Below are 24,664 nucleotides of genomic sequence, written 5' to 3'. Positions count from 1 at the left end.
CTGCCATGAAACGTGGTAGTCCTTTAGTGAGACGTTGCTGCGTTTTCTGCCAGGACGATACCATGGAAACCAAATGTTTTCTCTCAAGACATTCTCTCATTTCCTGCCAGGATACTGCCACAAAACACGGTTATTGTTTAGTGAGACATCGCTACATGTCCTGCCAAAATAGTGCCATGAAAAGTGGCATTTTTTTTACTAAGACATTGCTGTGTTTCCTGCCAATATAGTGCCATCAAAAGACTTTTATTCTATGTATTTATTTTTTTAATTATGACATTGTTGCATTTCCTGCCAAGATAGTGCCACAAAAAGTGTTCATTTTTTGCCAAGATAACGCTTCATTTCCTTCCAGCATAGTGCCACCAAGAGCTGTTTTTGGTTTGTTTTTACTAAGACATCATTGCATTTCCTGCCAAAATAGTGCCATAAATCTTTACCTAAACATTGCTGCTTTCCTGCCAGCATAATGCCATTGAGGCAAGTGTTTCCCTTCTGGAACATCGTTGCGTTTCCTGCCAGAAAAGTGCCACAAAAATGGTTGTTTTTCACAGAGACATCACTGCATGTCCTGTCAGGATATGGCCACGAAAAGCGGCTGTATTTTACTGAGGCATCACCATGCATTTCAGACAACCAGACATTTCCTGCTGTGACAGTGCCGTGAAAATCTGTTTTTAATAAGACATTGCTGCCTTTCCTGCTGAGATTGCATCACCAAAACCAGGTATTTCTAGCCAAAACATGATGTTTTCCTCACCATAACCGAGCTGTTTATGTGCCCAGATAAAACCACACAGTAACCACAGTGTTGTTAAAATGTAAAGTTCCCAAGTTTCTGCTCCATAACAACAAATGTAACGTATCCGTGGTTTGCAGAAATGTTTATTCTGGCGATTAGGTTGGTTCAGTGTGGAGCAGGTGCTCACAGCTCGACCACACACTGAAACACAGTCATTTAAAAAGCTGTTGAAACACTGCTCTTATGTTGCCGAGACGTCTTACTCTTCAGCCAGTGTTGTTGGGTTTGAATCTGAACGTCCAGATGTCTTTTCAACTGCAAAGCACTAAATCAGTGGGAGTTACTCAGAAGCTGGTCTTTGATTTAGTGACAGACTGGATAACCCTCGTGGGTGTGAAGTGGTGAGTGAATGAGTGAGGGAACGTGAGCAGTGAATTAATTCTTTAGTGAATGAGTGAGTAAAGCAACTGTTGGCAGATTACTCAAGGATTAATGAAGAGGCAGCGTCTCTCTTCACCACCTTTGTCTTTATGTGTGTGTGTGTGTGCGTGCGTCGCTGCGTGCGCGCTCACTTCCTCGAGGCTCAAGTCATCAGCGCTGAAACAAATCCAAAAGCATTCTTTCCCTCTGCGCTCGGATGTTTGGTCCTTAGCATTCACTCAGCGTCTGCCAGTGTCGACAGGTGATGCCAAGCAGATGAATAGAGAAAATGCTCTTTGTTGCTCCTTATGCTCATCCCCCCTCTCTCTGCTTCTTTCTCTCCCCAGGCTGCTGTTTTGTCACGTTTTACACAAGGAAAGCTGCCCTTGAAGCCCAGAATGCACTGCATAACATAAAGACCTTAACAGGGGTGAGTGTGTGTCCTGGTTTCTCCTCTGCCTACTTTCTCCTCTAATCACACACTTACAGCAGCACCCTGAGGCGGCCCCGCCCCGACCTGTGTGTGTCTCTGTGTGTGTGAGGACACTGGTGTGTGTGTGTGTGTTGCACTGCTGACACAGTGCATTTGCAAGCGTGCGAGTGACCAAGTGACTCGAAGTGTGAGCAGGTGAGCAACCGACTGTCAGCGCAAACAAAGGAGATGATAAGTGAAGAGAGAGTCCGCTCTGGAGTTTTGTTTGCATTGTGTTGGCTTTTTCTCACTGAGAACATTATTTAGAATGAATGGCTGAATTCCATTTAGCTGCTTCAGATTCAGGGGCTTGTCATTGTGCTTGCAGGCTCACTGTCTCACTGTCATGGTTTACAGGGACACTTGAATAGAACAGGGCCATTGTTAATGTTTGCTTTTCCTTATTATAGTGTGTGTCCCTCAGATCTAACAGACATGTTAAATACATTTGCTAACGCCTAGATTTTTGATTTTAAATTTCTCCAGTCACCTTGAGGCGTCCTGTTCTACATATCTACCATGTTTAGGAAAAATCCATATGGCGGTTAGGCCTAGATAAGAAATGAGCTCTCTAGCGCCCCCATTTTGTTTGATGGGGTCAATAATGGAGGGGTCCCCTCAGATTATGTGTGGTCATATGTCTACAAAGTTCAAAATGGTGATGAAAATCTCTATGAGATGGGTTCTTGAGGCAAATTTATGTGATGAGACGGCATCTCTGTGCAATATTCATTGCCTCTATAGAAGCATCAGATATGCCCATTCAAAGTTTGACTTTTCAAGAGGGAACTTTAGATATTGCTCCCTAGATTATGTTCACCCAGTTTCATGCAGATCGCTCAAACTTCCTAGGAAGAGATCCATTTGAAGTGTTTTTCAAAAAATTCAAAATGGCGGAAAATCTATATAACGGGAAGTTATGGGTTCTTGAGGCAAATGTGTTCCTCATGAGGAGAGGCATCTCTGTGCAAAGTTTCATGTCTCTGTCCACATAGGGACATGAGAGACATATGACACACATTCAAAGTTTGAACACTGCTGACAGTGGGTTGCTATAGCGCCCCCTTTGAGCAACAAGGTCTGATGTAGCAAGGCGGGAGGATCAAGCATCCTTATAGACCCTTTACTTACCACTGTGCCTTTGTGACTTTGATGTCAGAGACTGACGTTTGGTCATGGACAACTTTCACGCGGTATGAAAGGTACACCAGGGTGTGTTGGTTGTTGACGTCCTGGGACACCGTGTCAACTTCAGCCTGTTACATGCGTTGTCTTCTTTCAAAATACGCTTCTGTTTTCACAGGAAACAACAAACAACAAATGCATGTGGTTACCTTCAGCCAACACAAACATCGTTGGGTTTAAGAAAAAAAAGAACAAGGTTTGGCTTTACAGTCTTACCTGAAGCGAACACCAGCCTTCTGGGTGAAAGTCAGATGTTGTTGGATCCATCCACGAAGTCATTCTGTTTTTGGGTTGTCTGTCCATCCATCTGTCCCATCCTCTTGGACGTGTTATCTCAAGAACACCTGGAGGGAAATAATTTAAATTTTGGCACAAACGTCCACTTGGACTCAAGGCAGAACTGATTAGATTTTGGTGGTCAAAAGTCTGGAAAACTCAGGAATTTATACGCTAATTATGACAAAATCTCACATAAGTGTCTACTAAAATAAAAATGATGACATTTTAAATCCAAAAGGTCAAAGGTCAGCTTCACTGTGACCTCATAATGTTCTGCCAAAACACTTTTGAGGCCATTATTCTACATCATATCTCAGGAACAGAATGGGAGACATTTGGTTAGACGCTGAACTGGTGACTCTAATCTTAGGTGTACATCTTGAAATTGTGCTGATTGTGTTGATGTCCGATGCTGTGTGTCTTTGCAGCAACATCCATATTTGAAGCTTCGTCTGCTGTCATGGCTTCATATGAGTCTGCACAGTCATGGATGTAACTGTAACTTGAGTGCTTGGTGACTGCGTACAACCGTACAGTGGTAGAATCAGTATATCCGATAATCTGATGTGCAGCTGATGAGTTCAGCCAAAGGAAGAATCCAGAAGGTACGTTAGCCATAGCAGCAAAAAAAGCACTGAATGCATTTATTGATTTTCAGAGGAATCATATTGTGATGATGTAATCATAGTGTGTTATAGATTTGCAGATTCAATCACAGCTCTACAGCACTACTAAAGATCAGAAGCACTTATGAAGCAGGTGTTTGCTCGCTTGCATCTAGTTCCTGCGTATCTTGATACTGGCGCGTTACCCTGACTACAAAGGTGTGTGTTGATGCCTTTCTTTCACGCCGTCTGTTCTGTTCTCCCGTATGGTTCCCTCCTGCGGCCCAGGAGAGCGATAGAGGAAGTGGGCCCGAGTTTGTTCGCGCTCCCGCTCTCTTAGCCCTGGGTGGATATTTAGAGGCCCCCAGATCCCTTCTGCCGGGGCTATTGGCTGCTTCCCCGCCTCTCCTCTTGGCTGCGCCGGCTAACTGGAATCTCATCAGTTGAGCGCCTGCACTCGCTGGCTTCTGTCAGTTGGATCAGCGGATAGCCCTCCTGGGCAGGACGGGGTGGATACTGCGAATCCCACGAGAGCCGTACGCGGGATTTGTGCTCAGGTTCCCGATTCGGAGTCAAGCTTGTTGTTTTGCACAGAGTCACCGTGTTAATTGCTCGTGGAATAAGTATGTTAAATTTGGTCCGTTCTCCTGTGCCGTGAGAGTTAGTCACTTATCCCTTGTTGGAGGTGTGAAACAGCCCTGGGGAGGACACATACTGCAGCAGTTTCAGGATTATAGGAACATGAAATCGCCTTCTTCTACACCATAACACCCTCCCTCTGTTCTGTCTGGTCATCCCTCCTCCTCCTCGCTCGCTGCTCTCTCCTGCGGCATCTCTATCTGCTTCTTGTGTTCAGAGCTGTTTGAAGTCAGATACAAACACATTTGGATTGTAGCTGCTTGCAAGGGCATTAGTTTGGTTTCAGGAGTGAAGGGGGAGGATGGAGTAAAGTCAAGGGTTCGTCAACCTTCAACAAATTCAGTTTAATTAATTAAATTTAAAGCAGTTTTCCACCCCTGTGTAATATCTTCATGTCTTCCTCTCAGCCAGTCCCCAACACTCTGTTTGTGGTGTGAAAGGCAAGACCTGAGGTTGTGGCTGAAATCGAGGAATATGATTTTAAAAAATGAAACTACAGAGGAACAAATTGCAGGTCCTGGCTGTGAGATTAAATGTTTGACTGGGAGCACTGGAGATTTTAGTCTCCACTAAACTCATTTTTGTTCTTGGCAGTGCAGAAAAGCTTGTGAGAGCAGGGAAAATTAAAACCGTCCATCGAAAGCCCGGACGACATTGATCAACAGCACAATATGGACGCAATTAAACCTGCATCATATTCATCACGTCAGAGATGGACGACACTGACTGGCCCACATCCGATTTTTAATAAACGTCCAGTATTGACACGCGGATATGGTTTGAATACACAGGGACATGAGGAGGACCAATAAATTCAGTAGACTCTCACACTGAATCATTATTGGCATAATGACGGATCATTAAGAGGCTTGTTTATGATGTTTTAAGAGGGTTTTTAAACTGGCGCCACCCATGGGTGGATTATGAGACAATGGGCTTCCTTTTAGTCGTGTGTCATTGTCGTCGTTTTGTGTCCCTTTGAGGTCATTTTATGTCTTTTTTGGGGCATTTTGTGTGTCTGTGAGGATATTTTCTATCTTCTTTTGGTAATTTTGTGTCTCTCTTTGGTTGTTTTGCTGCTTTTTGAAAAAAAATTGTTTCTTTTTGTGCTCGTTTTATGTCTTTTTCATCATTCTGTGTGTCTTTGAAGTAATTTTTTGTTTTTTCGTGGTAATTTTGTGTCTCTTTCTGGTTATTTTGCTCCTTTTTGGGTTTATGTCTTTTTTTGGTTGTTTTTTGTGTCTTTGTAGTCATTAGGTGTCTCTTTGGGGTGATCTGTGTCTTTGGAGTTGTTTTTTTGTCTCTTTGAATTCATATTTGGGTTTTTTTTTTGTCATTTTGTGTGTCTTAAAGGTCATTTAATATCTTTTTTTTGGTCATATGTTTGTCTGTGTAGTCATTTTGTGTCTCTTTCGGTAATTTTGTGTATCTTTGTGGTTGTTTTGGCCGTTTTTGTAGTTATTTTGTGTCTTTCTGTGGCAATTATGTGTCTTTTTCATCATGTTTTGTGTCTTTTGATCGGTTTAAAGTAATTTTGGGAGGTTTTTTTTGGCAATTTGGTGTCTATTTATAATCATTTTGTGTCACTTTGTGGTTGTTTTGCCCCTTTTTCAGTTAATTTGTGTCATTATATGTCTTTGTAGTTGTTTTGTGCCTCTTTAGGGGAATTTTGCATCTTTTTTTGGTAATGTTGTGTCTCTTTGTGGTTGTTTTGCCCCTTTTCGTAGTCATTTTGTGTCTCTTTTGGGTGTTGTGTGTCTCTTTGTAGTAATTTCTTGTCTCTTTGAGGTAATTGGTGTCTTTAAAGGTGTTTTTTGTGTCTCTGAAGTATATTTGTGTCTTTGTTTGGTCTCTTTAGGGTCATGTTGTCTTTTATGATTATTCTGTAATTCTGTCGTTTGTAGTTATTTTGTGTCTCTTTGCAGTTCCTTCACATCTTTCTGTCGTCATTTTGAGTCTCTTCCTGGTCAGTAGATCTCTTCAAGTAACATTTTTAGATGAAGCCCCGCTCAGTAATCCATCCATGGCTCCACCTCGGTTTCAAATAAAAAGGTCAGAAAAAGGTGAGGGGAAGGAGTCAGCCAGAGGGACAGGGAGAAAAAAAAAAAAAAAAACGATGATGAGGGTGGTGAATTAATTGCTGAATGAGGCGAGTCAAGACAAAAGGCAGAGCTGACGGAGAGAGAGAGAAATTGAACGGGAGGTGAGCGCAATGATGGGCAGATGGACAGGAAAAAGGTGGAGTAGAGCACTCCAGCACGCTCGAGGGCAAAGTAATAAACGGGCCGCAGTTAAAAACCAATACCTGCTTATTAACTCCCCCACTCTCCTGGCTTGTAAAAAGCCAGCAGAACAATGTTTGTATTGGCACTCTTCCCCTCCCTCGCTCTATCTCTCCCTCCAAACCCAAGGCCCTAACACGGAGAGATGCAATCAGAGTGGAAAGCTGGACGGGGGCCAAATTGGAGAAAAGGGCACCGGTATTGGCAGCGCCAGCCGGCAGCCATGTTGGTTTAGGGCAGGAGCAGTTGAGCGGCTGCCATTTTTTTAGGAGGGCATTAAGTGAAGAGGTCTGTGGTTAATGTGATAAATCTCTCCCCGCACGGCGCTTGGAGAGGCGACCGCGAGAGTGAAGGATTGAGGTTCAGGGTGACACACAGGAGGAGAAAATCAGCAGCAGCTTGTGTTGGTTCCCCGCCAACTCCCGTCCTCTTCACATCTCCCTCCATCAGCCGTCTCTGCTGAAGATGTGTCAGCGATCTGACAGCGCACGTATACCGAATGTATGCATATGTGATGTAATGCATGCAGAGAGTGTAAATCCGTGTCAGCTCCACACCTGTCTGTCATACTTCAGTGATGAAGGAATGTTTCCACAGCGTATATGCAGGTCAGAGCAGGAGGCGGTGCTGCTTTACTTCTTGTTTTCAGTTTTTACAGATTTACATCAAAATCTGTCTGGATTTATTTACAAGGAGTCGATTGGTCCCGTCACACCCAGAAGTTTTTGTGTCCCCTGCTGTAAGAAGACAATGTGATCACTGTAGTTTCCAGTAAACAATGTCATCGTGTGATGCACAGGAAAGCTGTGGGTTATAGAAGAATTTTGGAAAGCTGGCAAAAGTAAACAAACTGTCATTACTGCCATGGCAGCTAACTTGTAACCCAGCGCTGGAGGGCTGTTGTGTGTCAAAGGGTTTCATTTTTAGCTACTTTTGCAGAGAAATACATCCATCCAACCAAGATTTAATGTGTTAATTCATGAGCTGTTGTTTTCAGTCTTTATGCTAAGCTAAGCTAACTGGTCGCTGGAGGTAGCTTTGTATTGACCAGACATGAGAGCCGTGTTCATCTTCCCATCTTATCGAAGGCAGATAATCAAAATGTGCACTTCTGCACAACAGGGGCTGGTTGCACAAAGTACTTTAAGTTTTCTCCTTAAGCATGACCTTAAGGTTCAGTTTTCCCTTAGCTGAGGATAAGTGCTAACTGTTTAGTTTCATAAATACGGTTAAAACGTAAATTTCATGTGATTGAGTTGATGATTGAGGTTTGCTGCTACGGTGGAATTGTGGGACAGTGTATAGTGCGGTGTTGAAAGAGAATGTCTTGCTAGGCTCGACTTTTTGTTGTATAAGTCTGAGGCCGACGTGGGTGGTCGGAAAGACAGTCGGAAAGATGATTAACGGCCTTAAAGAGCTCTGGGAAACTTTTTTCATGACAAGCAGCCAGCGAGGTATTTTATTTTGTTTCTCATGACCGCGCTGACTGCCGTTTTGCTTTCTTTTCTGTCATGTCACACTTCGTGCACGGTATTGATGCCTCCTCTGTTCTGTCTGTTCTTAAAAATAGTTTTCACTGCATTACAAGGAATAGATGCTTCAGAGAGACAGTAGTGCTCGAATAAATGCCAGACCACCGCCTGCACGTCAAAGTATACTTGGGCAAGATACTGAACCCCAAATTGCTCCGAATGGCTGTTCCATCAGTGTGTGAGTGCAAGTGAATGGTTACTGAGTAGCAGGTGGCACTATGTACGGTAGCCTCGGCCACCAGTGTGCGAATGGGTGACTGTGACATGTAGTGTTCAAGCGCTTTGAGTGGTCAGAAGACTAGAAAGGTGCTCTACAAGTGCAGTCCATTTACCATTCACCATTTCAATAGCTACCTTTTAGTCCTGCATGGGTCCAGTTTTGCAAACCTGCACCCGCCCACACCAGCAAAGATTAATACTGGAACCGATCCATCATCCTTCAATATCTCCAAGTCAAATCCTGTACCACCTCGACCCTCTACTATACGTCCTGTGACCAGAACCGTAATTAAACACACTGTGTTGCCCTTACATTTTCTTGCCCAGTCAGCTCCTACTTGGTGTTGATGTAATGCAAAGTGGCAAAAAGATATGTGATTCTGCAGTTATCATCTGTCTATATCCTCTTCCTGCCTGTTCATTTTTACCCATGCTCGAATCAGTTGAGGGTTGCCTGGTGGGTACTTGACCTGGGTCAGGACTGTGCTCTAGCATTGCAAGAAAACTCAACCATGTCACAGCAGGTGTACTGATCAGGACTCAAGGAAGTGCAGTGTAGAGTGTGAAGCTGTGTAGATGAGAGGTTTTTGAGAAATCTGCAAGCAGCAACACTTGAGGTCAAGCCGTCGGCACGTTTTGAACAGGCATTGCAGTATTTCTATGGATGGCCATCAGAAAGGACAGTGAGCTCGGAATATTATTATAGAGTGCAACTTGTTCTCTGCACACATGACAATGAAGCTCTTTTGACGTCTGAAACGTAGCCCAGTTTTAGGAGATACCCGCACGTCTTTTAACCTACAAATCACCAAATCCCAGGCTTGCTGAGCTGAGCTGTTATCAGCTGCTCCAGCAATAAACTTCAACAGTGAAGAGAAATGAAAAAGCAGCATCCACAGACCTCTGCTTCATGAGCTAATTTCTGTCACCTAGATGAAAACCTCATGCTCCATCCAAAATCCCTGCATCTCTGCTGGCCCCAGAGAATTTAAAGTTTGAGGAAATGTTGTATTTCATTTCACATTGATTCTGTGTAGGTCGGTTGAAATATGTGATATGTTTTTTGTTTTGCTTTTTGTTCTTAAAATCCAGTGTCAGACAAGTGTTTTTCATCCTTGAGACAATTCCACTGCTGCCTGTCATTGATCCATTTCAGTCAGGCAAAAACATTTTGTTTCCATTTGCAGTATTATATTTGGTGGTATGGCTCTGTTCTGGCACCTCTCTGCCTTTCCTAGGCCTGTGCCGAAAGTCTCTTCCATGCGCCATTGCTGAAAGCCAAAGGCGGAGAGAGCAAACCTCTGCCCTTCCATGTGCCTACATGGAAAGCCAAAGGCGGAGAGAGCAAATCTCTCTGCCCTTCTGTGCACCTACATGGAAAGCCAAAGGCAGAGAGAGCAAACCTCTCTGCCCTTCCATGCACCTACATGGAAAGCCAAAGGTGGAGAGAGCAAACCTCCCTGCCCTTCCATGCGCCTACGTGGAGAGCAGCAGCAAAGACCTCCCTAGGAACAGAACAGAGCAGCATCAAAGACAAACAGAGATGACATTGATAAGTCAGACTCATCATGAAAAGGAGGAGCAATTTCAAACACAAGTACACAAATCAGCTTCACTATACCTCGCAGCATTCACAGACAAACACTTGTTTTTATCCGGACACATTCACATCACGTCGCTGTAGCGCACAACACATCCGTCAGCAGGTGGATTCATCTGTAGAAGTAAAAGGAAAGAGAATAATTTTGCAGGATTTTTTTTTTTTTTTTCTCGGTAAAAAACAAAAATAATGAGTCATCTGTATGACATACACATGGAGTCGTTCCAGTGAAGCAAAAGAACAACAGCTTTCACTGAAGTTGCTTCTAATGACCTGCTAATGAAGCTCTGGGGGGGTGGAGACAATGTGTGTGTGTGTGTGTGTGTGTGTGTGTGTGTTGCCTGGAGAGCCGCGTGTTCATCTCTCCAGCTCTAATAGCACTGGTGAGGTCTAAAATACGCTTCTCTTCACACACACTCGCACACACACTCACACAACCCCCACCGTAACCCATCTATCGGCGAAAAACATGCCCTGTACCCCTGGAGCGATTTAAAGCCATAAGACCCGACCCCTGCTGCACGGACTGATCCACACACCCCTGCATGACTCTTCAACACACACTTACAGTACACACACACACACACACACTTTTATGTGCACACGAGCATATGCCCCTGCACAGTCTGAGTTTATTACATTACATTTTTTCTCTTTTCACCCACTCGGAGACACACCCACCCTCCTCGCTAACACACGCTGAGACACACACACGCAGCAACAACAACACGCGGCGAGTTAAAGCCTGTCAGCCAGCCTGTCAGACAAGGTTGTTTGAGATTTTCCACTAAATTGAACTCTTTCATTAGTGGCTGACAGATGTCTAAATGCCCGGTGTCTCCCCTCTTTCTCCCCCCGACGCCCGCCAACAGGGCCCCGGGGCCGCTGTTCTCCGTCTGAAGCCGGGTGGAGGAAGGAGGGGATGGAGAGATGGAAGGATGAAGGGAGGAGAGGGGGGAAGCTAATCTAGGACGTGTCCTCTGGAGCGCCCTCCAGCTCGGAGAAGTTGGGTCCTTTATCCTGGTTTTCTTTTCTCTTCCTCCCTCCCTCTACCTCTTGCCCTCTCTCCATCTCGACCCTCTCTTTCCTCTTTTGTCCTGTTGAATCTCTCCTCTCCATCGTTCTCCCTCTCCATCTCTCTTTCGCTTTGTGAGAAAGGATGAAAAGCCCTTTGATTCACAGTTTCTCTCAAGGATATTTCATTCTGACAGTAGGGCTGGAGGGAGGGGAGGAAGAGGAGGGAGCGAGGAGGGTGATCGGGGTGTGAGGAGGGTGCAGGGGGGAGGCGGGGTGGTTTGAGAGGGGGGCTTCAGACGCGATCAGTGGAGCCCCGTCCTCCATGTGGGCGGATCAGAGCGTTTGTCGAGCGCCAAGCTTGATAAGAAGCGTGGGGCTCATTAAAAGCTACTGTCGCACTGAGACCACACACACACACACACACACACACTCAGGTCCCCACCTCCCTTACCTTTCTGCTGGCAAGATAATTAGTGACGCTCGGCTGCCAGAATACAGGCGCAAGGTTGTGTGTGCTCGTGCAACCAAAGGCACATCAAAGGCCCTCATCAAAGCAAGTGTGATCTCCAGCAAGGTTAAGGTTTAAAAGGAGCAATTTACAATCCAAAGACATAAGTCATTTAATCGGTCATTTATGATTTCAAGTCGGTGGACAGGGCTGCAGATAGAAGCGCGGACTGTAAGTGATAATGTGTATTATCATTTTCAATGATGTGAGAAATCTTATTCTTTCATGCAAAAGCCCCTGTGGTCTTCAGAGTCCGACTGTTCCAGCCTTTGAAGGGACCTTGTGCGCTTGCTCGAGAAATAATGGACTGTGAGACTGCGGCTAGTCTCACACTGCAGGCCTCAGTGTGTACGGTGACCCCGATACATGTTTTATTTGACCGATGACATTCAGATTTGAAAGTTAACCGTATCTGGTCACGTTGTACTGAATTAGCACATTTGGAAGTTCGTTCCAGTTTCATTTTTGTAAGGATCCACTTTATAACACGGTTTTGGCTTTGCAAGGCGTTGATATGTTGTATCTGTATTTTTATTAACCACAGTGGATCATTTGTTGGTACTTTATTGAACAATATGGTCCTGGACGAGGGTATGCATCATTGCAACTTAAAAATTGTTCTTAGTATGAACTTATTTTTGATCTATAAAGCATTAATATTTTTTTTTTATTAAAGGGACAGCACATATTACCCTCATATTACTCTTACCTGTAGTGTATTTATCCGTCTAGATTGTTTTGGTGTGAGTTGCAGAGTGTTGGAGATATCGCCCGTAGAGATGTCTGCCTTCTCTCTGACATAATGGAACGAGATGGCACTCAGCTTGTGGTGCTCAAAGCATACATTTGAAAACCTCAACATCAATGTCTCTTTCCAGGAATCATGACCTGGTTACTCAAGATAATCCACAGACCTTGTTGTGAGCAGTTTCACGTAGGAACTGTTTTCTTTTTACCGAACTACACCTGCCAACTGCACCTCTGTGAAGCTCACCTAGCATCACTGAGCTAGCTAACGTTACAGCCCAGCTGAGGAAGACGCCATTAAAGGAAATGGCCACTTTAGAATGAAAATACCGACAGTACTTGATCAAAAAACCAAGGAAGTCTTGCTGTTTGTAAAAAATGCAGACAACCAAGGAAAAAGGAACCCTGAAGAAGACTTTGGTCGATACGCGTAGGTCTGTCTTGTTACCTTTGCTCAAATAAAAGTTACTTTATATATTTTTACCTGAAGACGGAGTGCCTCAGCTGTTTTTTCCTTGGTTGTCTGCATTTTTTACAAACAGCAAGACTTCCTTGGTTTTTTGTTCAATATCCATTCACCTACTGCACTAAAGAGCACCTGTCGAGTCAGAGCCTTGTTTATTCAAGCAGCGCTTCCTTCCTTCTTTCTTTACCGACAGTACTTACTGACCCTCATGCCGACAAGAAGTCCAGTGTAGTTTTTTAATTTGTTCACAAAACTCGTTTGGAGTATCGGAGGATAACAGCTAGCCGGGTTTTTCCATACACTTGAAGTGCATGGAACCCACGTCCAAAATCATTTTGACAATGTAATAAAACGTCAGAAAGGCTTGTACGTTGTAATCCAAGTGCCTTGAGAACTTGAGAACAAGAACGTCTCTGAATGTTCTCGAGTCTCGCGCAAGTTGCCAGGTAACCACGGTGAGAAATGCTATAATGCTATAAAAGTGGAGTAAATTATGTCTTTTCAAGTCAGTTTTGCATGCCGCGGCTTCAGGGCACTTGGATTACAACAGATGAGCCGTTCTGTTGTTGTTGAAATGTATAAGCGGGGTTTTATTACATTGTCAAAATGATTTTGGATGTGGGTTCCATGCACTTAAAGTGTGTGGAAAAACCCGGCTAGCTGTTATCCTCCGATACCCCGAACAAGTTTTGTGGATTAAAAAACTACACTGAACTTCTTGTCGGCATGAGGGTCAGTAAGTACTGTCTGTATTTTCATTCTAAAGTGAGTCATTTCCTTTAATGTTTATATCGTGCATTGTCATGAGCACAAGCCTCTCGTCCATGAGTAGATGCACACTTCCTTCTGAGCAGTGATATGGTTGGCAAGTGCTTGAAACTGCTCACAAAAAGCTTTGTTGATTATCTTCAAAAATATGGTTTTTTGTTTTTTTTTTTGATGATTTGGGGGTGGACTGTCCCTTTAACTATTCATATAAAGGTAAATTGTTGTAACCAGTTCTCTTTATTGATGTTAAAACTATTCATTAATGCTTTACAGAACAGCATTATGATGGAGGAGAAAATACATCCTGGCAGCCCAGCTGGGTTTATTAATGTTTTATTTCATATCTATGAAGCATAAATAAATAACTCATAAAGTATAAAGGTAACTCTCAGATAAGCAGGTAAGTGAACTACAGTTAGCATCCTGTTGCATTGGCCAGAACAGTGACATGACAAACATGAGCCTGACTGTGATCAGAGACCGTTGATAAACTGAGACTTTGGATTCATTTCCTGTGTCTGTGTCACATGGGATTCACCACTGCCCCGCCCCTTTAGGAGGCCAGCAGCAGCCCAGAGTCTATTCATTCCAACTAAGAAAAGTGAACGTGAGTAGAGATTACAACGCTTCCCTTCGCCCCATAGTCACTGAAGACAACGTGACATTGAAATGGCGTTTTTTCAGATACAAATCAAGAGAAAATCAACTTTGTTTGAGACATGTCTCTGTTTTGTCACCCTTTATTACAGGCAACTGTAAAAGTTGGTTGGAAGGTCTCAGTTTCAGCTAGCTGAAATACGTCTAAAAAATTACACAATGTGCCTTTAAATAAATGTTTTTCAAACCATCAACACAGCCATTAGTTTAAAGTATATTTCAAACACTGTTAGTAGATTTGTGATTGTTCACAACCTGTGAGATCATCTGCCATGTTGGACTTGTTGTATATTATTAGTAAGTTATAGGACGGATACCCAAAATTAGGAGGTAGTAAACAAAAATATATTTTTCTTATATATCATCACATGTTGTCTTAGCTATAACATGTAGTCAATGCCTGATTTTGTTGTGCTGCCAAATTATGTCCCTAAATCCCAGAATATCCTCCCAGCTCACTGTTTATGTCTTTAAATCAACTGTGAACTACGTTGAGATTCACTTTTTTTGCCATTTATTTCAAAAGATATAAAAGTTTTCCGTTAAAAATCTCCGTCCTTGTTGAGGCAGAAAAGCATTTCAGCAGCATTTAAACCAGCAGATGCTGACGCTCTCAGCTGACACCAGAGACGGAGTGGAACCTGATCCGAACGGCATTTATCAATCCCATAATAACTCCTGAATATAATCAAAACCGATCCATCATAGCAAACGGTGCAAGCAAGACATATAAAAGGGCAGCATCGGCCCCATTTATCAGCTAACTGATACCTGGGCATGCCCTCGAGTGTGAACAAGTGTGTGTTTTCAACAAAGTACTTGATAGCAGTGCAGCGAGGGGAGGAATGCTTCATGTCCACAGCCTGTCAGTCGATGTGTGTTGTTTGTTCAGGTGCGAGCCTATTACACATATCGCTGCTCTATCACAATAGCTCTCCACGCAGCACTTGAGGAGCAGACGAGCCGACTGGCAGGAAAAAGAGATGAGGTAACTCCCACTGACTGGTAGACCGGCTGATTTACTCTGCAGCCTCTTTAAGTTTTCGCAGATGAGCTGCCGTGAAACCTGAGCGCCGTAACCGCCCAAGGACCTAGGAAGCAGTTGTGGGTGGTGCTATAGTGCGAAACGGCGGAAGCACGGCGGTGTAGGATATTAAATTTATCATGTAGTAAGCCGTGTGTCATCAAACATTCATGTGTTATAGCCTGGAGGATATTATGCAACAAGCTGAAAGGTTAGACCTCGGACAAGTGGTTTATAAAAAGGCTGAGCGGAGATGGCTGACCAGCAGACAGCTATTAGTGCAGCACGCAGCAGTGTTTTAAATGTGCACGTTTCATCTTTAAATCATGCTCGCCTCCTCACACATCATTTAAGTCCAGAACAACAACAGAGGCTCATTCATTGCAAACAGCACACGCACACACACACATATACACACAACCATTCCCACAGCGGTGTCATTACAGAGGCTCATTATCGAAATCAATTCAATTAAAGGCTGTAATTGCTGTAGTGAAACCCAAATGCTATCGCAAACAGGGCTGAAGGAAGGCAAACCTCATCGATGCGCCGACCCTCAGAGTGTGTGTGTATGCGTGTGTGTATGTGTGTGTGTGCTCTTATTTAACGAAAGAAATATTAATCGCTTGTTTCAAATTAACTTCCCTAACCCCTCTTTTCTCTCTGAGTTGGTGGCGGCGTTTAAGCATATTGATTCGGCGGGGGGAGGAGGGGGGGAGGGAAAAGAAAAAGGGGGAGGGCGGCTTTAAATGCCGGCTAACTATGTTAAACACTTAGAGTAGTTAGTGTGGAGACGCGACGCAGCATAGCTAATGCCAAATCCCTCAATCATTCTGCTCACACACGCGCGCTGGGTTAATTGTTTACCGAGCTAAATGAAGTGGGGATAATGTAGGCTAACTGCGCGTTAAGCGCTGCTAAGACGAGGGATATTGTAAAGGACAATTTGATTTATAGTCGTTTGTTTGCTGGAAGGAGAGTGAGAATTAAAGTCACACTTTATCTGTATCAAGGTGTTTGTCAGAGTGATGTGTTGAAGCAGAGGGTGTTTGTAATGTGTCAAGTGTGTGTGCACACTTTGTATTTCACTGTTGTGAGTGGGGAGGCTCACCTGAAGTTTACTTTTTATTTGTGTCTGTGTGATGTACATCCAAGACTCTACATGACAGGAAATGTGGAGTTTCACAGATAGTTTCAGAAGTACGCAAGGATGAGAGAAAGTTACTGATGACAGAGGCCTGTTGGTTCTGGTTTAACTTTCATCTGGATGAAGTAGGAGCAGCAGTAGATAATGGACTCCACAGTGTACCAAGTGTGCCAGCTTTTAGGCTGAGTTGAATCAAGCTAATGGAGGTTGTTTGAAAAGCCTGCTGATCCGTCATCAGTGAGAAAACCACACAACCAACGAACTTAAAGCTGTGGTAGGAAGTTTTATTTTGGCATCATTGGGAAGAAAATCCAGAACAACTTTGAGCATACTGGAGAAAACTAGAGTTCTGCTCCTCCTCTTGACCTTGTTTTCAGGCTTTAGAAACTCTAGCTGGTGTCGGGAAACTTGGCCAAACACAGGTCATTTCAGAGAGAGGGCATTCCTATTATACAAATGCAGATGCAGGTCTCTTAAGATGGCGAAAGCATCACTGAATAGCAGAAAATCCTGCAGAGGAAGTCATTATTCCAGCATTGGCAACAACTACCCACTCTGCGAAGCAACCCAAAAAAAGGAAGATGGACTTATCAAAACTAGAATCTTAAGGCCAAAACACACCGGTGATGAACAGCGTACATCTAGTGTGTTTTCAGCTTAAAAGAGAGTCTTACAATAAACCAAATAAAATATGTCAATATTGGCAAAGTGTTTCAGAGATGGACAGAAAATCTTGCTGATAATTTAGCCTTCTCAAACCAGAGCAGTTCAAGGGGTGCTTCATGTTCACATTTATCTGGCTAACGTTAGCTAGCACCTCGAATTACAGTGTGTCTTCTGCCTCACTCCCCGCCGGTACAGTCTAACCCACCAGGAGGAGCACGGGCAGCAGCTTCTGAGTAGGGTTGGGTCGGTATGAGAAAAAAAAAAAACGATCCAGTTTTTGTGAAAAACCGCATCAAGTCGGTCATACCGGATTTTCGCCACTTGGGGGCGCAATTGACTCATTTAAAATAAAAAACGACCATAGGACAACAGAGTGACAGTAATACGTTGTTTCTTTTATTCCTTACAAATAAATTTTGCAGCTTACTCAATCAGTGCAAACAAGGGTTGCCTCCTTCGTCTGGCTCAAAGCCAAAGCGTTGCCATAGCGGCACATTCTTTGATTTCTTTGAGACTAAATTGTCCGCCATTATCGACTCCCCATCACTGTTAAACAAACTCCAGGCTACAGTAGAGGCCTCGGCGCATGCGCACTCGCACCCCCTAGCTCAGTCCCCGCCCCACCCCCCTCTCTCTCCTGCTCGCTGTGCGCTTGGCGAAGAGTGCTCACAGACTCGGGCGTACTATAAGCGGAGCGGACTCCGCGAGGAATGCCCGCAGTCATTCAGGCTTCCATAGTCGAGCGCACTTCTGCATTGAAGTTTCCTGTAAAAATCCCGAAGTGAAAAATACATGCCGAGCAGTCTTTTGTGTGACACTGGTGCGCAGAGCGGAGTCCGTGCGGTCGTAAAATCTGAGCTTTGCGCGCACAGGGCTTGCGGACGTCCGCTTTTATTTCAGGCAGACTTCCACAGAGTCCGCTCCGCATACGCCGTAAAATGACGCATGTGGTCCGGTCGGTCTCAAAAAAAAAAAAAAAAAAAAAAAAAAAAACCCGGTCCAAGACAGAGTACCGAACCGAACTGGTATTACCAAGAACCAACCCAACCCTACTTCTGAGACAGACCCCCAGCAACTCAAACTCAGCCAGCGCAAACCCCAACTCCAGGGGACAGAACAGCCCTGACTCCATGCCGGATCAACAAACTTTCTGTTGCTGCCATTACACAAGTTAGACCTAGCGCTGCCACTCACCACCAGCCTGCTGTGACGCTGCTCTCAGACATGCATCGGGTGAAGTCTGTAATATGTTGAGCAAAAATGGGTCAGGTATATATACATTTTTAGAAATGATCAGATCCAATCAGATCTTGGAACAAATTTCCAGGTTCATTAGGGTTCAGGTTCATCATCTTGGACCTCTAATTGAGTGATCATCGTAAGGGAATGGAAATGTGTCTTTGATGTGGCTCTCAAGTAAAGAAACGTACAAGTACAAACACACAACACACATCCAGTAGAAACACATGAACAAAGAAGATAAATATGGTAATTCTGGATGTAAATCAGGTATCAGAGGGCAGATTGTGGGTAAATACCAAACCCATTTTGGAGAAGGAAATACTTAATATTACTTAGTAAAGGACAGTTGTGTATTTTAAAGCCCCCAGTCTGATTATGTAGAAATATATTGTTCTGTGTCTTGATTACATGTTTTAACACTTGCAAAGAAAAACATATTCACTACCAATCCAAAATTACAACCACATCCCCAAACACTGTTTTGTTCAACCATATTTTAAATGTGCAGGTTCCTCGAGGAACACATCGTCAGCGGAATTAAAACATCAATGAGTGTTTTCTAGAAACGTAGGTGAGGTGTCTTTTGTGTTATCGGTGATGATCACCGTCTAGAGGTCATGTGTGTGCTGTGGCGCCTTTGTGGTTGAGTGTGGATGCTACACACTTGCGTGTGTGTGTGTGTGTGTGTGTGTCTGAGTGTGGTCGGTCGTACGGTCTCGGTCACTGATATTGAATCCCGACTGCGAGGGCCATCTGCCTGACTTTGACCCAGCAGCTCACCGTCACACCTTCAGAGGAGAGGGAGGAGAAAGTGTGTGTGGTCGCCGTCTGCGTATGTGTGTGTGTGTACCAAAGTGTGTGTGTGTGTGTGTGAGTGAGAGACCCAGACAGAGAGAGGGAGAGAGGGCGGTGTTTGGTGCCATACAGTATGTGCGCTCCCCAGTTTTTGGCACACACACTCTGGTCATGTGAAGTTTGCTGTTGCTTTGAAGGTGCCAACTGCCGGCAAAGGGCACACACACACACACACTCTCCACATACACACTCCTAACACGACACACACTCATCCTATTCCCAGCGTGAACCTCAAGTTAGTCCTCTGGCTCCAGGAGAAGTCGACCCCTGAACTTTTGAGCATGGGGGCATTTCTGAAAGGCGCTGGCGGGCGGGAAGAGGCGGCGGGGGATAACCTTAACCCAGGAGCAGTTAACATTTCGGAAGTGTAGAGTTTCCTGGACTCGTTGCACCAGGAGGGACTGTTTAAAGGGGGAACCTTAAAGCGCATAGATCGCCTGATTGCCGGAGATGTTGTCCGATAAGTCTCTGTCCGCTAAGTCTCTGAACACGATGAGGATATAAAGATAAAGAGTTGAAAGGAAAAGAAGGGGGGGGGTGAGTGGGTGTCAGCTAGTCTGGCAGATAGACACCTCGCCTCAGCCAGGAAGGACGGGTGATTAAAGAGACTGTCCCATAACTGGAAGGTCGTAAAATCCATCCTGGCTGCCCCCGCTGCACTCTGATCCCTCTGGTGTAGTGTGGACCTTATGGCTTCACTCATCTGGCTTTTCACTGAGATAAATATCCTCTGGTGATTGGATAAGCTAATCTTGCATAGCGACAATTTTGACTTGTCATGCTCGCAGACAAATTAAAGCTCAATTACTCAATATTTTTATTTTAATAGGGACTCAGATGACTGTGTGAAATGGAGTGACACACCCACAGAGTACCCACCAGCTCTTTTAACCTGCTTTACCTCATTGCTTTGGTTTTGCAGCACATTTACTGTATTATTCAGTCCAGGGGCAGAATTTTGATTTCAAAGGGGGGGGGGGGGATTTAATTTTTTAGATACCCCTGCCCAAGGTAAAAGAAAACACAACCATGTTTTTTAGTCGTAATAAAAATATTTTATTCAGCAAAACACAATAGAAAGGTGATTAAAAGTGAAAATAGTGCCCTGATATCTGCCCTACACCTCAAACAAATATGAATATTAAAATATGTTTTAATTATAAAACCAGAGCCTAGGGGCTTTTAAATACAAGGCTGTCATAGGCAGACACCATTTTAAAAGAAAGTTACTCTTACTTTAGGTGATATTTGATGGTAAGTTGGTTAGAGCTGCGACAATTAGTCGACTAATTGATCAGGTGATTATTTTGATAATCAATTAATCGTTAAAGTATTTTTTTGTTTCATGCAAAAATGGCAGAAAATGCTGTTTTCAGGCAAACTGCGATGGACATTTCTTTTACGTTTTCTGACAATTTATTTGACCAAAGGATAAATCGATTGTTTGAGAAAATTATCTGCAGAATAACCGATAATGAAAACAGTCATTAGTGGCACCCCTGCATGTTGGCAGGGTTCAGGGCAGAGTGGTGCAATAAAGCAAAATGTGTAAAATGAGGAGTAAAACACATTTTTTTTTCATATTATGATGTCAGTGTGAAATAAATAGTTTTATCTCTTTTATACTTTTCTCTTTTTGAGCTTCACTGTCATAGTACTGGTGCTACTTTTAAAGATTTTACACAGATTCTTTGTTATTTGCTACAGTTTATATGCAAACACCATTCCAACTTCCATTTCCTCAGAATTACACACACTACTGTGCACAGTTTCTCCTGTTGTTTTCTTTTTAGTGTAAAGTTAGTTTTCTGACTGTAAAGAAGTGGAAGGGTCCTATAGGCTGCTGTCCTCTGAGAGCAGGGGTCCCCTGTGTTCCCCCTGTAAATTACGCCCCTGATTTAGTCTCTTATCAAGCTTCTGTTTTTAGCAAACAAGCTCTAGTAAAGCTTCTGTTTGCTCCTTTCCCAGCACCAAACAGCAGACAGACAGTTGGTGACTAGCAGGTGAGGAATGTGGAACATTTAGCACCTTAAAGAGGCTAATGTGTTTCTCGGGATTTGGTGGAGACCAAAAACAGAGCTTAAAGGAGACTGAGTATTGGATTTAAAGTTGCTAAATGAATGCTAATGTTTCTGTGTGCCTGTAGGATAAGTATGCAATTGTCTGCTAGCATGTCAGCCATATGTTCTTCAGGTTTTCAGTCAATATTTTAATCGAATTAGGTCTTGAAGACCACAACTTCTCATTTTAGCCCCCACATGTGGTGGTGTTTTTCCTATATTAAAACAAATACATTACTTTGGATTTTTATCCATTGAGGCAAACTTGGACTTAATATCTCAGCCCATTCGCCAGAAGAAATTGTTGGCATCACATTTATGCGACCTACAGATGTACAGAGAGTAATACAGTAACACAGATGTTACATTTGTACGCTTCATAGGTATCATATATATCTATAAAGCCGGGTATTTTAACCATAACCAAGAGGATTTTGTGCTTAAACATGACCACACAGCATTGTTGAAATGTAAAGGAATGTAAAGTTTCAAGATATCGCTACATATTGTATAAATGTTAAATATCTGTGGTTTGCAGAAAGGTACAATGCCAACGTGTATTCTGGCACTTGAAATGGAAGTCTCTGGGGCTTTATGACATTGTTGGACTGACAAATATGGCTGTAATGGCTGAAAAGATCAGTCTAATGTATTTAACTTTACATAGCACTGGGAGATGATGAAGGCTGTACATTCTAATGCTATCCAAATAATGAATAAGCAAATGAAATTGATGTTTTAGCTTCTTCAGCAGCAAGATACAAGTAAACACACGAGGAACACTTTTAAATGTCCCAATATATCAAGTATGAGTCACCATCTAATGATGAAGACATTACAGAGCTCTCAGTGAGGAGGAAGAGCTCCACTTCAGACCTCTAAGAACTTGAACAAAATGAGAATTTCCCCCCGTGTAAGATAAATGAAGTCATTAAGTTAAATTTGATTCAGACACGAATAAGCAAACAATCATGTAGCCCGTGTAGCTGCTGCTCAGCAAACTATAAATCCAGATAAATTAAACAATTTTATGGCAGCCTAATAAATGTAACACATTGCTTCGCAGTAATTGTAAAGCAGCAAAAAAAAGGGAGTTGTTATTACCAGCAACACAGTTCCTAAACAGTGGGACAACATGGTGGCTTAGCAACTCATTGTTAGCGGTGTGAGTGGTGACTTTCAGTTTGCACATTAATATGTAAATTAAATGTTAATCGATTTTCAAAGGTGTGCATTTATCATGTATTTTACAGCGGTGCCCAGCGTGACTCAGTCAATCAGAACTGAACTCTGCAGTTTGTAATAAGGCAATTCAAGTGCTCTAAAAAAAACTGATTAAAAACAAACGGTGACACTTTAGTTGAAGTGCACTGCAGTTGCATTACAAGCAGATAAAAAGCCCCTTAAACCTCAGGAAAACTTTTGCAATGTAACAATCAAACATAAGGAAATTACATTTAATTTAACTTTGTGTCATTAACTGTACAGCTGTCATGGAAAGTAGTCTTATTTTTTTTAAATCTCATGTTTTGTAAATTATGTTCTGACAGTTTCAATTAAAGATTCACCAGCTCATTTTGTGGCAGAGCAGAGAGGAGGAGAAAAGGACAGGAGGAAGAATTAACTCTCACATAGGATGTAGACGGTAAATATGAAGTAGATTAAGCAGCCTACTGACTAGAAATATACACTTGTAAAGCTTAATGCTATAACACGGCTAGAAATGCCCCAAACATTTATTAAAAAGAACTTCTTTTTGTCATTACAAGGACGGCAAGAAATGTCCCAAATAAAAAATACCAGCTTTTGTTGCTACAAAGACAGCTAGTAATGTCCCAAACTCATGTTAACAAATACCAGCGTATGTTGCTGCAAACATGACAGAATTGTCCCAAGGTCTTGATTAAAAAAATACCTGCTTTTTTTGCTAAAAACACAGCTAGAAATGTTCTGAACGCTTGATTAAAAATACCTGCTTTTTTTGCTAAAAACACAGCTAGAAATGTTCTGAACGCTTGATTAAAAATACCTGCTTTTGTCACCACAAACATGGCTAGAAATGTCCTAAACTCTTCATAAGAAATACCTGCTTTTGTCACTACAAAAACAGCTTGAGATGTCCCAAACTCTTGTTAAAAATACCTGCTTTTGTTGTCACAAACATGGCTAGAAATGTCCCAAACTCTTCATAAGAAATAACTGCTTTTGTCACTACAAAAAGAGCTTGAAATGTCCCAGACTCTTGTTAAAAAATACCTGCTGTTTGCTGCTACACACACAGCTAGAAATGTCCCAAACCTTGTCAAAAAATACTTGCTTTTGTTGCTATAATCTCAGTTTATAATGTCCCAAACCCTTGTTAAAAACTACCTGTTTTTGTCACCACAAACATGGCTAGAAATGTCCCAAACTCTTGTTAAAAATACCTGCTTTTGTTGTCACAAACATGGCTAGAAATGTCCCAGACTCTTGTTTAAAAATACCTGCTGTTTGCTGCTACACACACAGCTAGAAATGTCCCAGACCTTGTCAAAAAATACCTGCTTTTGTTGCTATAATCTCGCTTTATAATGTCCCAAACCCTTGTTAAAAAATACCTGCTTTTATTGCCACGAACACAGCTAGAAGTGTCCCAAACTCTCGTTCAAAATACTCCCTTCTGTTGCTTTTATCACGGTTCATAATGTCCCAAACTCTTGTTAAATCATACCTACTTTTGTTGCTACAAACACAGCTAGAAATGTCCCAAACTCTCGTTAAAATTACCCGCTTTAGTTTTCAGGGAAATTACATACAATTTAACCTTGCGTCATTAACTCTGTCTGCTGTCATGTAAAGTATTCTGCTCTTTTTTCAAATCTCACGTTTTCTAAATCACGTTCAGACAATTTCAATTAAAGATTCACCAGCTCAATTTGTAGCCGAGCAGAGAGGAGAAAAGGACAGGAGGAAGAATTGACTCCCACATAGGATGTCGAAGGTAAACATGAGGTAGATTAAGCAGCCTACTGTCTAGACAGATACATTTGTAAAGCTAAATGCCAGCGCAGCATCATTCCAACTGCACACATGGCTTTACGTCGTCAAGTTTTTGGTTCTCTGTGCTTTTTACGAGCCTGAGCGCGGCGAGGACTTAGTAGTTTTGCCTGGCTCCTGCTGAGCGCATAATGAATGGCAGACTGCGGCTGCGGGCCTGCCAGGCAAGAAGAAACAGCACTGTGGAATTGTGGGATAGCGGAGGAGAGCCTTGCTGTTGTGAGTCTCGGCGGGGGCTCTCCGAGATCAAACATGTCGACAGCGCCGCCACCCGCCGGGCATTCTGGGTAGACAGACCTGAGGAGGAGACGCCCGAAAAGGCAGACAGAGCTTTTGTACCTGCGTGAGTGTGTGTGCTGTTTGTGTTTGTGTACGTGTTGTATATGTGTGTGTGTGTGTGTGTGTGTGTGTGTGTGTGTGCACGTGAAACCTTTTGGCTGTGTTTTTCTGGAGTAAATGACGGCAGCACAGCGGATGCTGTCATGGCTTTTGTTTT

The 24,664-nt window shown here is 43.1% G+C and overlaps 2 protein-coding genes across 21 annotated transcripts in view; both read left to right on the top strand.

Moving 5' to 3' along the window:
* LOC125883094 (USP6 N-terminal-like protein) overlaps positions 1-24,664 on the top strand; it is a 354,121-nt gene that overhangs the window by 97,406 nt on the left and 232,051 nt on the right. The window lies entirely within an intron of this gene.
* The window catches only part of celf2 (cugbp, Elav-like family member 2), a 328,160-nt gene that overhangs the window by 220,980 nt on the left and 82,516 nt on the right, over positions 1-24,664 (top strand). For all 20 annotated transcript variants that reach the window (XM_049567268.1, XM_049567267.1, XM_049567269.1 and 17 more), the window contains one exon: positions 1,510-1,592. In XM_049567268.1, the coding sequence (XP_049423225.1) occupies positions 1,510-1,592 (83 nt within the window). The remainder of the gene's footprint in view (positions 1-1,509; positions 1,593-24,664) is intronic.

This window comes from Epinephelus fuscoguttatus, linkage group LG22, assembly GCF_011397635.1.
Source record: "Epinephelus fuscoguttatus linkage group LG22, E.fuscoguttatus.final_Chr_v1".
Taxonomy (NCBI): domain Eukaryota; kingdom Metazoa; phylum Chordata; class Actinopteri; order Perciformes; family Serranidae; genus Epinephelus; species Epinephelus fuscoguttatus.
Note: the sequence above shows the minus strand (reverse complement) of the source record. Positions and strands in the feature narration are given on the sequence as shown.